General features: G+C 43.8%; 1 protein-coding gene across 4 annotated transcripts in view; it reads left to right on the top strand.

Annotated features, from left to right (window-relative positions):
- TLE1 (TLE family member 1, transcriptional corepressor) overlaps positions 1–14,779 on the top strand; it is an 88,410-nt gene that overhangs the window by 53,097 nt on the left and 20,534 nt on the right. For all 4 annotated transcript variants that reach the window (XM_080669563.1, XM_080669562.1, XM_080669561.1 and 1 more), the window contains exons 9-14: positions 5,624–5,740; positions 8,363–8,416; positions 8,904–9,056; positions 10,398–10,542; positions 11,423–11,613; positions 12,919–12,995. In XM_080669563.1, coding sequence (XP_080525689.1) covers positions 5,624–5,740; positions 8,363–8,416; positions 8,904–9,056; positions 10,398–10,542; positions 11,423–11,613; positions 12,919–12,995 — 737 coding nt within the window. The remainder of the gene's footprint in view (positions 1–5,623; positions 5,741–8,362; positions 8,417–8,903; positions 9,057–10,397; positions 10,543–11,422; positions 11,614–12,918; positions 12,996–14,779) is intronic.

Here is a 14,779-nt window from a genome sequence, read left to right as displayed (position 1 = left end):
AGAAGGTATCCCATCAGGGGCTGGAGAAAGAAGAGGAACAGTAACCCCTAAGTAATTCCTTGAAAACATGCTTTTAAAAAAGGTTTGAAATAACAGATTTGATTTTTTTTGCTGTGACCAAGGTCCTGATTAGGGGAATAAAGGTATCCTGAGTTCATTTAAAAATTATTTTTAAATTATATTTATTGTCAGCTCAAGAGTTTTTTATTTTATTTTGCTTTATCAGGAGAAGGTGGGTGGAAGGGCAAGCTGGGGGCATGGAGGATGATGCCTAAGACACCGGGTGGTTTGATACCTCTTCTAGCCCAAATATCGACTGGGTTTGTATGCCTCCTACATGGCTATGTTCTCTCCTGGGAGTCCTCCTGGCTAAGTCCCCTTCTGCATCCGACAGTGCTGAGTTCCTAGATCAAGATGCAAGAACACACTGGTTCTTTCTGTATTTTGCATTTTAACTATGAAAAATAGATGTAGACCCTTCAGCAGACCCGCTTCACCGCCAGGGCTTCTGAGATGCGATGTGGTTGCCAAGTGGACACGTTTCCACACTTCTCCACTCTCGTCCACTTTTCACCATTGACAAGTGGGGAACTTGTTAGTTTTATGAGCAAAAAATATATTTGTTGAAATGTCAGGCAGAATACGAGACTGACCAATTGGACTGTAGCAAAAAGTACAGCGTGGGGTGATGACTTAATTGGTATCAGGTGTCGGTGAAGAAAGCACACAGATGTGATGGGGTGCGTCGTTACCTAATTGTTTTAATGTTCACCGAGAAGTTAATTGTCAGTGTAGACTGTGCTAGCAAATTAGGTTCCCACTGCCTCAGTGTAACTGAGGATAAATGAGGTGTCATGCGTTTCCAATCTGTACCTCTGACACAAACACTTTTCCTGCGGGGAGGAGAAAGTTCCCTAGGGGAATCAGCATGGCAGCTAAAGAAATCCATTTGAATAATGTACATTATTTTCACATTAGGGAAACCTGTCTAGCTTTTGCTGTATCCATGAGAGGTTTTTCCTTTCAGATTTGCTGCTGGTGGCTTCCAGGTGGATATTTGGTTGGCAGAAGAGTTGCTTTGAGGTCTTACATTAGTTGAGGGAGGGATATATCAGGGCTTCGGAACAAGTGTTCCGGTAGCACTGTCAGCGTAACATTTCATTAAACTTGCCTTCTTTCATATCTTCTGGAGTTTGCCTTCCAAAATATCTCTACATACATGAACAACTATTATTGTTAAATTGCTAAAAGAAAAGTAAAATTCTTGGAATAAGACTCTAAAGACTGGTTTTATGCATCCCGAAGCAGCTGGGTCTCTCCCTCAGTCTTGAGTGGGTAATCAGAGCGTGAAATAGAAACAACATTGTCCAGAACAGTCAGAATAAAGGGAACAAACACAAAGTCTGAATCTTGACGTTTTCTTTTGACTCAACCCAATGCTCTCTGAGGTTCAACAGACTCTTCTACTTACGTGCTAAGTTCTTCCATGAAGGAATGGTTTAATAATTGCATTTGGATGTTTACCTTTGCTTTATTTTAAGAGAATATATATATTGTCTACTTCTACCCATTTAGATTCAAACCCTCTACCAACTGTCTAGTCCAGTGGTCAGCAAACTCATTAGTCAACAGAGCGGCAAACCGCGGCTCGCGAGCCTCATGTGGCTCACAAGCCGCAGTTTGCCGACCACTGGTCTGGTCAGCTTGACTCCACTGAACTATAGCAGAGAATGTTCTTGGTGTTGCTTTTACAAAACATGGTTCACCCATTTCGGAAGCTGCTCTGGATTTGACCGCTCAAGGAGTGCACACTGGTGTAATATTGGAAGATCTGCTATTCTTGCTTTTCTCTCTGAGTAGCTCCTAACCATCATATCGCTGTTAGGGCAAGAAGTGGCCCTCAGGTTGCATATTATTGGTCATAGTGAACAATTTCCCTGTTGTCAGGGAAGAGGCCCACTCAGATTTTATATTCTAGAGATTTACCTTAAGAGGGACAGGTCATAACTTCTTGTGGAGCATGTTTTCTCTGTACTTGCACCTCATCTAGTCATTTCATATGTGGTTTCAATGTGAAAAGGAGAGGAAGTCATGCTGTTACAGAAAACTGGAGAAGAACCAAGCAATACTTGGAGAGATGGAGTTACATTTATTAAACGCGGGTCCAGAGGAAAATGTCTCTCAAATTCTGGGCCCCAACATGGAGGAATTTTCCCTATTTGTATGTTTTTACCTTCTTTGTCTCCCAAATATGGGGTGTTTCCGGCCCCCTTTGCAAGTTCTTAAAGAGCCCCTATGTGCTGGGCTCTTGAGACCTCAACCAAAGGCTTAGCCTGGTACCAGCACTGATAATTTCATCTGGGGCAGGTTTAATGGCCTTTCTGAAGTGGGAGTAGTCTTATTTTCCTTATTATTTAAGCAAGCAAGCATTTACAGAAGCCAAATAGCAGGGTTAAAATTTCAAACAGCAGTTTTTATATAAGATGGATGCTTCAGTGGCACTTTGACTTAGTGGGAAGAGCTCATCGCCTTCAGGCACATTGCCTCCCCTCGCTGGGCATTCTTAAGGTACAATGAGGCCCCTCGCTGGGCATCCTTAAGGTACAATGAGGCCCCTCGCTGGGCATCCTCCAGGTAAAATGAGGGGATGAAGGGGATGAACAGTATGTCTTTAAGGTTGCTCAAAGGTTGGATTCTAATTTTCCTCTGTGTTTAGAATGCATGAGTTTTTAGATAAGAACAAAGCAAAGTAGCCTCAGTTTCATTCTTGTGCCACGGCCTCTTCATAAAAGTTGATTAAATCCTGGTATGAAAGGTGATTCTGACTTGTCCTAGTCAAACTCTAACAGATCAAGATAGAACCCTAAATTTTGAAGGATCCAAAGGATATTAAGTTAGTACCCAGGCATAATCTCTTCATTAAAATATGTATGAAACTGCTCATAATGACCATCAAAATGGCTGTGTTCCACCTCTGAGCCATTGGATGGTGCACGGACGCGGTGGGGGGGGGCAGAGGGGGGGGGACACACGACACAGCATGAGAGGAAAAGACTCATGGTCTTATGAGACATCCGGAAATACCTGTGAAGTCTTTTGGTTGGGCTCCTGGGGAGCAAATGAAGGAACCATGAAGCTTGGGGTCTCCTAGGCAGTAGTTAACCAAGAAGTTATTGTTGCTGACGTGAAGTTCATTAGACGGGAACTATTTGCCTAAATCAAGAACAACAATGAAGGCAGCGTCAGAGCCGGGAGGTTGTCAGGAGCAATTACACCCAGAAAACTGGGTTCCTGGGGACAAGGGTAAAAGGAGGTGGTCCGTTTTTGGTGGGGCTGCAGCGGGAGCCAGGAACCTGCTGGCTCCTCGCCTTGGCTCTCAGCTTTCCAGCCCACACTCTTCGCCACCTGTTTCGAATCAGTTTTACAGCATCTAAGGTACGATGAGATGTTTTGTTTCATAACTCATCTAAGTCTGCCATTTGAATGGGGCCAATTTTCAGATAAGCAGGGATGCTAATTACTAGCTTTGTCTAAATTTAGAGGAACTTCTCAGAGCTTTTTCAAAACCGCATTCAGATTATAGGCCTCATTTAAGCTGCTCAAGCAGGGAATTCCAGTAGAAATTCTAAGACTTAGTCGGAAGGCCTCAACACTTGACATGCTTACAGGTCCAGCTGTAGGAGTGCTATTGTTTCTAACAAAAATTCTCTTGATCCTAATAAGTGTTGTTTACTTTTGTGTTCACAATACCATTTAACATCATATTTAAAAAATAAGATCATTCAGAGCTGTCTCTGAATGACTGAATGGTTTGGATGCCCAGTGCTAGATTGAGCAGAAGGGCTACAAAAGGTGACATTGATCAGAGACTTTAAAATTGCCAGTGGGCACCAACTCTAGGGTTCTGGGCACATGGGCAGAAGTTAAATAGTTCAGCCCTGCCCTTACATTGTACTTGCTCAGAGTCTGGAGAGGAGACTTTGGGGCTGATGTATAATTCCAGAACACAGCTCTATTCGGATACTGTTTATACTGAAGTGCAAGCTGCTACTCCCCTCGGAGGCTCAGCTTTTCTGAGTGCATGTTTGCACTTTGCACTTTTAGACTCTGCATCTTGTCTGGCATCTTGTGTGGCTCTGGGTTGCAGGGGTTAATTTTCAGCAGACATTTACCAAGGTAATTAGTTCAGGGATCCAGCCAGCTCACCTTTCAGTCCCCCACCCTATGCTAAAGACATTACTCTGAGCTTCTTTATATTGAATTGCAGTGGTCCCTCCCCTGTTTTTCTGTAAGCCTCCTGGCTTTTGTGTAGCTTGAACAGTCATGAATGAAAAGCTCAGCTCAAGGGAGAACGGAGTCAGCCCCTGAAGTAAGCAGAGAGGCATCAGACTGCCTTCTGGTTCCTAGTTTGTTTTTTTTCCTGCATGTGGTTAAACTGTGGAGGCCCCTATGGTGGGGTGCACAGTTGTCACGTGGGAGCTCTGAGAGCCAGCCACCTGGCTGATTACTGCAGGCTAGTTAGGTACCCACGGTGGTTAAAAATATATGTAAATGATTTGCTCCTGGTACATGCAGTGGCGTTAGAGTGGTCTAACACAAAGGTTTTCAGCAGACCCTTCTCTTCTAAATTGTGGCAGAGGAAGGTAACATAATTGTCTGTTGGCCTTGGACGCCCTCCTCTTAGTTCGCCAGCATCTTTCAGAAATTGGGGTTATCTTGCTTTGTGAAAGGAGGTTTTTGCACAGTTCGCTCAGCATTGTTCCAGGCTGTAACACATCACTGAACAAATTGCCCCCTTGCATATGCTAATCCCGCCCTTAAAATAACTCATTGTAACATGTTCTGATGCATTAGCCCAGAGGAGATGGGAATTGACCAGCTGTCAGATCATGTCATGTGACCCCCAAATATCTAAAATGCCTCTTTTCTTTGGGTCAACAGTTTGTACTCAGTACATGCAAATGAAAGTATCCTGTGTGGTTTGTGGAAAAGATTAGTCCTTGTTCCTGCTTTTATGTGTGGGAACTGGCCTGGCCCTTGAAGATTCACTGGCTGAAATTCCCTCTTTGGGTCTTAAATTTCGGTGCTTTTTGCGAGGAGCATCAAATCTTATTTTCAACAATAAATTAAAAGAACTCAAAGGAGTTTCTTCATTGTTGCTGCAGGAAGTGCTGATTTGCCTTAGTAAACTGTGCTGTTAATCCCACCTATTCTCCTTGAGTTTTTTAGGAGTGACGCACTGACTTGCAGTCACAGAATTAGTCTAATAGAATAACCTCAGGATTTACTCATAGGCCATTCCTGTTCTTGACCAGGAAGTTGCAGTGGGAAAGAATAAAAACATGCCCATATAAACAGCAAGTTCCCATTTCTCTAACAGTTAAGGGAACATTTTAAGCGAGTAGGGCCTGAAAAATGGTTTGATTGCATAGTCAGGGTCTCCCTTTTAAGTACTTAAAGTTGTATAAATGTTTGCCATCCTGTCTTTAGATGAGATGAATTAAATGGAATGAAAGGCAATGTAGGTATCACCTTTCTAAAACAGCTATCACATTCAGGTTGGGTTTTCAAGTGTACAAAGAGACCTGGGAAGAAATCCTTGATTAATTTTTTTGTCTTGCAGAGTAATTCCCTCTTGGTCCCAGACAGTCTACGAGGCACTGATAAACGCAGAAATGGGCCTGAATTTTCCAACGATATCAAAAAAAGAAAGGTGGATGATAAGGATTCCAGCCACTATGTAAGTAAATGAAGGACTTGAAATAATATTTGTTGCTTCTTGCTTATTTTCCAAGTGAGTATACAAAAGTACTCTAAGATCTTATTGATAATCCACAGCCCTTAAAATAATACCATAAAGAGGATAGAGTCTTACACTGCAGGATTTTATTTCCCTCTAGAACTGTAAGTTATCCTTCTGCCTGGCTTAGTATTAAATTTTAGGCTTTCTGCTTTAGTTACTCTTAAGCGGGGACACAAGAATGCAAGGCTGGCCTCATGGGCGTGAGGTTGCATAGGGCCCTGCTTGTGAAAGGACCCTGCCTCAACCTTGGTTCTAATGCTCTGCTCTCAGCCATCTTCACATTCTCAATTTTTGAACAAGGACTTGCATTTTCATTTTGTCCTGGGCCTATGCTGCTAAAGTGATCAGGGTAAGATCTGTGGTGCCACAAAATACCTTTTTGAATGCTATTCTGATCACCTCTATTTTATAAAGAAACTGTACAGACCTTGCAAGTGGTTTGCCCAAGGTCAGAGCTCATGGCTGATCCTGGAGGCGGTCTGTCTCCAGAATCCATCTCTTAACAACTGTGCTAGGATTCCCACACCGAGGTCTTAGGGTGGATATTTTGTCTGAGGTCCTTTGAATTAGTCTACACTTTGCATAATAATAATAATAATAATAATAATAATAATAATAATAATATACAAAGAACCCAAGTTTTTGGTTCTTTCCAGCCCAAGCCTTTCAGCACATGTTTGCCCCTATCTTTTGCTCAGAGCCAGTGTCCTGTGCAGGTATTTTTATATATAGCATCAACTATTAATAAGCTAGTGAGAAGGTCCATGATATGCAGAAATTTGGAAATTTGCCGATACAATTTCAAGTTGTTCTACTCATGTATGTTAAGTTATTTAATAGTGAGTGAGCTACAATCCATAGCTCTGCATGACTGTTTTGTAACATGCATGTATGGCTAATTGTATAGGTAGTTGAAGGTGTATTGAAGCGATGTTGAAGAATCTGGGACAAAGGCCTCAGGACCCATCACAGGAATACTATACTGTGAAGGTTTATATTGGCAGAAGGGTCGATACTAAGCTAAGATTTAAATTACAGAAAACTTAAGGACTCACTTCAAAGACCCGTTATAATAAGTTAATTGTTGGCTATTTTTTGCCAGTTCAGTTACATTAACCATTTCTATAATTTTTTTTTTTTTCTAAAAGGGAAACACTTTCAGCTTCTATTTTATCACCACTCTAGCTTTGGGTTCTGTACACCTGGAAATATTTAAGCTTTTCTGTGGGCTTTACTAGGCAAATGCAAGTTTTCTTTAGTATTAATTTTTTCTTTTATTACATGAAAGTATTTCTTTTAATGGACCATTTTGAATTGCCTAGGCTTCCTCATTGGTGGTAATTTTATGTTGTTGTTGGTGAATTTCATGGTGCTTTTATAACAGTGTCTCAAGTAACACATTATTGAAGAAAGTAAATTAGGTCTCCCACAAGTAATGTTCTAAGTACAGCTAGAGAAAACATTTAAGACCTGACTTTAAAGCTGAGGGTAACTTTCCAGCCTGGACTTGTGTCCCACAGAAGGCCAATGCGGGTAGTATTTGCACTGTACTAATATTTCTCAAACATTATTTGTGAATTCTCAATTGACAGTGACATCAGGAAAAGAACTGTTTAGGTCATAAACTACGGGCCTACTTCTTTTTGGGAATTAGGGCCTGTTGTGATAGCCTACTTTTTCTGTATGCTCGCTGTATTACTTTGCACCAAAGGTAGTCAGGCCTTTCGGCTAGGAAAGTAAGCTGCCTTTTTCAGCCTGCCTCAAAGTTGAAGAGAGATCATATCCTTACATTGGACAGCTTTTCTGAAGCCTTTTCAAACTCAGTGCAACCTTGGAGTTTCCTCTGATTATCAAACTATGGCTTTATGAAGAGACGATGAAAGCACTACTGCAGGATGCTGGTGCCCTCCAATATTGCCATCCTGTCTTCCTTCTATCTCTCCAAAAGTATTTTATGCTGGTTGCTAAAGAAGGTTATTCTTAACATGAGGTCATTTCATGTTCATATTCTTAAGATTAGTATGTTATTCCAGCCAATAACTACCTTTATTGTTTTTAGTTTTTTGTTTGCTTTACATTTTTTGTAGTAATGAGTCACCCCATGGGAACATGGTTTAAGTTTGTCTTTATAATCAATTATTTGTGAACATTAGATTTGTTGGCTGTCTTCAAGGTGATGCACATTAAAGCAGTGACATGAATTGTGTTCATAATTTGAAATTCAACGAGAAAAGACCTGATATAATGCGGATTTCAGATTATAAGGGCAATTCAGGTTGAAAACATTTATCAAGCCCGTACTATGCCACACCTCGCATGCAGGCTGTGATTACATAACTGGTATGCTATTGCAACAGAAATCCCGCCTGGGGCTTTGTGTAGCCTCAGGTCAGATAAGAAGGGGGGAAGGCGGACTCATTACTAGGGCTGGCGATCTCTAAGGGAGCCCATAGGCACATTCCGGGTGTTTTTTTTCTTTAGTCTGCCTGATATCAAGAACTATAGAAATTTAACGGCTTCAAACCTTTAATAAATGGAATTAAAACTTTTTTTTTCCAGGACAGTGATGGTGACAAAAGCGATGACAATTTAGTTGTGGATGTGTCTAATGAGGTAACTACACTCTTTATCAAACTCTATGTTCAGAGTGACTTGTGAGAAAAAGAATTGGAGCCACAGTGTTTTGGTTTCTTGCACCTTTATCCATTGAGAACTTCATGGTTGTTGATGGATGGACCAGCATGCTCTATCTGACCCGAACTTCTGTTTCCTTTAAAATAAATGTTTCCCTAATCATTCTGAATCCCTAAGTTGGGTCCCTGGTGCTCAATTTCTTCCTGTGCCCTCAGGGCAAAGTATTTGAGCATGAGGAATATGGTTGTTCCCAGATTTTTTTTTCTTTATGGTGTCTAATTGGGTATATTTGCAAACACCATCCTTTTAAGGAGAACAGTGTTGGAGCGCATACCCTCGAGTTCCCTAGATCTAGACTTTTAGCATTTCCTTTACTTTAGAGGATTAGTGTGGGAATAAGAGTGTGTAAGGGGAAGATCTGTCCGTTGTAAGCAAAATCATGGAAGCTTTGCTTATGCTTCTTAAGGACCCTTCTTCTCCGAGAGCAAGCCCCACCCACTCACCCCGGGAAAATGGGATCGACAAAAACCGCCTGCTAAAGAAAGATGCTTCCAGCAGCCCAGCATCCACCGCCTCTTCGGGAAGTTCTACTTCTTTGAAATCCAAAGAAATGAGCTTGGTAGGTAATAAGAACTCTCACTTGCCTCTTTAGCAGTTTAGTTTTCTTTGTGAACTGGGGTACCCTAAAGTATTTGAAATGTGGGGCTTTTACTGATTGAGAATTGTATTTTTAAGTGTTTGAAAGTGACACTCTCTCTTCTGTTCTTTGTTCCCATACAGTGTTGCTCTTGCCCTCTCAGTTGTCTCTTACTTGGGGGATATGCTCCTAGCAAGGGCTCCCTGAAACTTCCCAGTTAGCAAATAATTCAGACCTCCTAGGTCCTGAGAAGTCCTCATTTTCTTCAGCTGTCCATTTTTACCTGGTTTCAGACGGAACCATGTGGTTGGGGCATGCTGTGATTGGGCTGCTAGTCAGTTTGGTGGTTCACACCAGGCAGCACTGGGGGGAAGCCTGGAGCTGGCGGGGGGAGGGGACTGCAGCAGAACCCATTCTTGCTTTCAGTCGACAGCAAACACTGTAGAGTGTGTCATCTCTTAACTCACCCTAGCTGAGCCATAACCAACTACAGTAAATCCTTAACAGTGTCGTTTCTCATGCCATTTCTCTGATGGGGAGAGAAGCCTGAGGCACTTGCCAATTTATAAAGCCCATCAGATCCAAAGCCATACAGAGCTGGGGTCTCTCTCTAGCACATGTTCTTTGCTACTGCACCACAGAGCTGCTCAGATGAATTTAAAGGACATGAAAAATTGAGAGGCAAAAGAAGATACTCTGTCACCCTGTAACTGCCTTGACTCCTGCACTAATGGTCCACATGGGTTACATAGGCAAGCAGCAGTGATGCTTAACTCCAGAGCACCATCTTTCATTTTAGGCATATCTCTCAAACACAGCAATGGGACTAGTCTAGAGCTTTTGCCTCTGAGATGCTGGTTTGCATCTCATAAAATCAACGGCCTCGCTGTGTCTCGCCATTAGTCTCACTCCCACTGCCACAAAAGGCAAGATTAGAAGAGGGGGTCTTCCCTCTGGCATTCTTGGTGACCTGGCATTTTTTTCTGAGTGACCAGGAGCTTTCCTCTGAATGGTCATCCTTCTGACTTGGCCTCAATCCAAAGTCCACAAGCCTGATGGAAAAATACATTGTAAAACAAAAACCTGCGGAGGAAGAAGTGTGATCATGTTCTGTGTCTCTCACTAGGGTTTTAATTCTGGCAGGAAGAGGAAAGGTCAACATTTCTCGCTCACAAGTTAATGCTGTCAACATTGTGTGGATTTATGAAAATTGGCTGAGGGAGTAGCTAGAAGGTGCCCAGTGTTCCAGCTGCTGTTATGATAAATTGTGTAATAGGGCTTGGATTAAAAATAATACTCATTTAATTTGTTTAATGATACTAGCATGAAAAAGCCAGCACGCCTGTTCTGAAATCCAGCACACCAACGCCTCGGAGCGACATGCCCACACCGGGCACCAGTGCCACTCCAGGCCTCCGTCCCGGCCTCGGCAAGCCTCCAGCCATGGACCCCCTCGTTAACCAGGCGGGTAGGGCATCGCCTCTTCTTGTGCTTTGTTTTGTTTGTCCTTCCCCAGCTTGATTCGTCATCTGTTCCTGTTGTGACGCAGTTTCCCCAGGAACATAAAATGTAGTTACTGCCTATCTCCCTCCTTCCTATCTCAGAAAAACCCTGATAAGAAGCAGATCTTCATCCGTGGGTTTCAGCAGCTTCACCCTGTCCTATTTCTAGCTGTTTACATTTGACTTTTATTTCCAAATAATCCAAGTCCTAGGGACTTAAGTAAAGTTTCTGATAATTATTCCAAATGTAAGCTCCTTCCCAAACTGTTACTGTGTGTCTTGAGTTTGCTGATATTGACCAAAATGGCCCATCTGGCCAGCCTAAGTGTGCTCCTTGCTTTACTTCAATTGGCCGGTTTTCTGCGGGTCCATCAGGAATCTGGGATCTCTCTTTCAGTAGAAATCTGGAGAATTTCAATGAGACTCCAGCCTGTGAATAAACTCATAACCTTCAACTTGATCTTCTTCACTGGGAAAGGAAAAGAGTAACCTCCCAAGGCTCAAAGGACAAGAGGCCCCAGAATATTTCTTCTAAATCCGTGCTTTGGTTTACATAAATCCAGGACCAGGTTTTCATTTGCCTCAGTTTGCCTTCTGTGAATTGGGTGCAGGGATGCTGCTAATTCCCCCTGGTTTCCCAGTGCTACTCAGGAGGAAATGTGTGGGCAGTGCTTCCCCTGGGGTCTGTTCTTTCCAGATGAATTCAGCTTTGGGGAAGAAGGGATCCTGTGTACGAATGGGAGTTTCCTTCCCCCTAATGAATAACACTAAAATCTCTCCCTGAATGGCCAGCAGGCTGGACCTGAGCTGCCAGTTGAGTCACGTGTGGCTTATGCTTCCTTGCAGCTGCTGGCCTGAGGACGCCCTTGGCAGTGCCTGGCCCATACCCCGCCCCATTCGGGATGGTGCCCCACGCGGGCATGAACGGCGAGCTGACCAGCCCCGGTGCCGCCTACGCCAGCCTCCACAACATGTCTCCGCAGATGAGTGCGGCGGCTGCTGCCGCCGCTGTGGTGGCCTATGGGCGCTCTCCCATGGTAGGTGACCTTGGCAGCATGGTGGGTCCAGGTGGCAGGTCCCACAAAGCGAAACAAAAGACCCAGTGTCCTCGCCATGCCTGCCTTCGCCTTGTTCGCTTTCATCCACATGCCGCTCCATTTAGTGACGTGACGGCCAGACGTTTTTTGCTTTACTCTCTTTGTGGATGAAAAAGGCAGTGTTTAGGAGCTCCTTTAGCGGTTCAGGGGACATCTGGTTTTCTCCCACCTAAGTGGTTTTTTTTTCTTGGAAGGCGATGAAATGACTTAAGTAGCTCACAGAAGCCTTTTCATTCATTTTTTTGAGTATTTTTTTTTTCCTCTTTAATTCTTAGGAAAAAATATTTGAGAAGCCATAACTTTTTCTTTCCATGCCTATATTATTCTTTAAACCCAATAGAATGGCTTCAGTGTAAGGAGTGACCTCCGTGCAACAGGCAGAAATACAAACAGGGACGGAAACCATGGGGCGCTGTCCCTCTGGCCTCATTTTTGACCAGGGAGATACAAAACTGCACAGGAAGGGAAAATCAAATGTGGAGCCCTTGACTGCATCAGGACAAGGGGATAGTTTATAACCCATAGCGGATAGAAAATATTTCCTCTTGGTTGGTTGCAGTATGTCATGTGCATTTCTCTTTTGTTGGTTCTTCCTTACGTTTCACTTGCAGGAAGAGCAGTGCAGTGGAGGACAGGATAGTTTGAAGCCAAGTGGGCAGCTGAGGGACTAGGTACTGCGATTACGGTGCACACAATCATGTATGAGTCCTTAAGGATTAACTTAGACCAGTGGTATGAAACGGGGGGCGATTTTGCCTCCCAGGGTCATTCGGTAATGTCTGGAGATACTCTGATTATCACAACTTGGGTGTGTGACTGGCACTTAGAGGATAGCATCCAGTGATGCCGCTAAACACCCTGTCTTCTCCCGGACAGCCCCCAACAAAGAACTGTCTGGCCCAAAACATCAATAGTGTCAAGGTTGAGAAATGCTGACTGAAACAACATGCTGTGCTATGTACCTGGCAGGACCAGGCAGACCCGTATTGGCCATGGGAGGCTGGCTCAGTGCACAAGAGATCCCTCTCCATTCCACCTCCTCAGAAGGAAGTGTTTCTTGTAATATTTAGAGTTGGTTGTATTACTTCTCCTATGATGTATTTTCTCTGGGTATTGCTAGCCTGTGCCACTGTTCCTGTTTAAGCTGCTTTGGGGACCTGAGTTTCCAGTGAGACATCTGTAGTGATGCTCACCAAGTGCCTGCCCTGTAGAAACTGAGTCTGCGATTCCTTCTTTTGTTTCCAGGTTGGGTTTGATCCTCCCCCTCACATGCGAGTACCTACGATCCCTCCCAACCTGGCAGGAATCCCCGGGGGGAAACCGTAAGTACCTCCAACTTCTCAGTTTTATTTTCAAGGCGATTACTTAGTCATGGGTATTATCAGACCAGAATTCCAAAGGGAGCACAGGCCTGGGTGTTTCCAAGGAGATTTCTAGTGTCTTTTCCTGAGGAGTGTTAACACTTTCTATAAATAGGCACCCTGTAGGTGTCATGCCTCTGTCTTCTCACGGAGGGTGAGCTCATGCATTCCATTATTTCTGGAGAGAAACTGTTGGAGACAGGGTGAGGAGCACTGCAAAGGACCAGGGTGGGTGGCCCTCCTCCCTTGACCTCTCGGCAGAAAGCTGCTCTGCTTTGCCATGTGGTTAGAGGGTAGCTGCGGGGGACTTTCAGCAGGACTGTGTGGTGGGCAGTAACCTATAGTGAACTCTTGAAATCTCAGAAATTTGAAACATGTTTTCTCTTTACCCAGCTCAGTGCTACCTGCTCCCTATTTTGGTAGGAACAAGAGTTTGAAAAGGGTATTTTCTGTCGGATGCCAACATCCGAGGTTGACCCCCAGGTAAAGTTTTGCTGAGTGCCATACTCTGAGAGGTTCAGAATTATAAGAGCAGAGTGCCTGTGTGGGGAAGCAAGACAGATAGGTTAAAGGGCAAAGAGCATTCAGAATTTGAAAAACCCTGGTGGTTATTCCTCCAGTGTCACATGAAATCACTTGCTTTCCATAGTTAGTAATTAGAAATGTGATTTCCAAGAATTCCTCAAGTTCTCAATTTTTTTTTTTAAAGCAAAATTGAAATATGTCTTACTTCCTAGCAAGTACTCTGCCTTTCTCTGGGATAGAAGATGGCAGAAAAGCCTGTTCCAGTTTTGTTGATTTTTCTCAATAAAGGTACATGTCAAAGGCCTTCAGTTTATTTTTGTTACATTCTACCTTTGTGTGTTTGCAAGGGACACATAAAGTGGAAAGCAAACATTATTATTGCATTATTTTGAGTGGCCCATTCAACAACGTGGTCATCCTTGTGTGATTTTGATTGGAGCCTTGTTTTACCTAAACTGGGAGCATGAGATAAAATGGAATTCTATATTCCCATCATCTGTTTTTAGGAAAGCAGATCTCTGTTGTTCACTTTTCATGCATTATAATATCTGTTTCATAGTAATTTGATTAATGATGAGATTAGGCTTTTCTCTACACTAGGAACTAGTAGAGGTGCTAAGGAATTTAAGGTGGCATCTTAGGCCCAGGGAAGAGTGGGACTGGGGAGTGTGACAGTGTTGCAAATGCTTCCTTAGCTGGTAGATTCCTTCCGATTACATACCCATCAGCTACTGTGTGGTGTGTTTTCTTGGGTGCGTGGCCCTGCGTCCAGGACGGGCTTTTCTTATATGTGTTTGCTGGCAGGGTAGCTGTTGGGTGTCCTGTTGTCTGGTGAGTGGATAAAGGGAAAACAAGTAATCATATCTAATAAAAGGGTAATATGCAAATTAACCATCACTCCGTCACAAAGGTGGCAGCGCCCATAGTCACAAGATGGTGGCTCCCAGGCCTTTCAGCCCCACCGAAGTCCCCCAGTCCTGGGCGACCTCTGAGAGCAGGCAGTGTGAGCAGCCGGGCGAAATGCTTGCTTCATCCACCTGGCGATGAGGCAAGCGTTCTGCACCCGGCCGCGTTTGGGCCTCTGGCCAGGCCTGGACACGGGTGGGCCTCTGGGCTGCGGAGAGCCTCTGGGCAGCAGGCGCGGAGCGGCCAGGCCCCGCAGAGAGCTACTGGCGCACAGATTCATGCGCAGGCCTACTAGTGTTGTGATAAAAGGCAAT

The sequence above is a fragment of the Plecotus auritus genome (assembly GCF_963455305.1).
Source record: "Plecotus auritus genome assembly, chromosome: 5".
NCBI classification, from domain to species: domain Eukaryota; kingdom Metazoa; phylum Chordata; class Mammalia; order Chiroptera; family Vespertilionidae; genus Plecotus; species Plecotus auritus.
The sequence above is the reverse complement of the archived record's forward strand: the minus strand, read 5'-3'. Positions and strand labels throughout refer to the sequence as shown.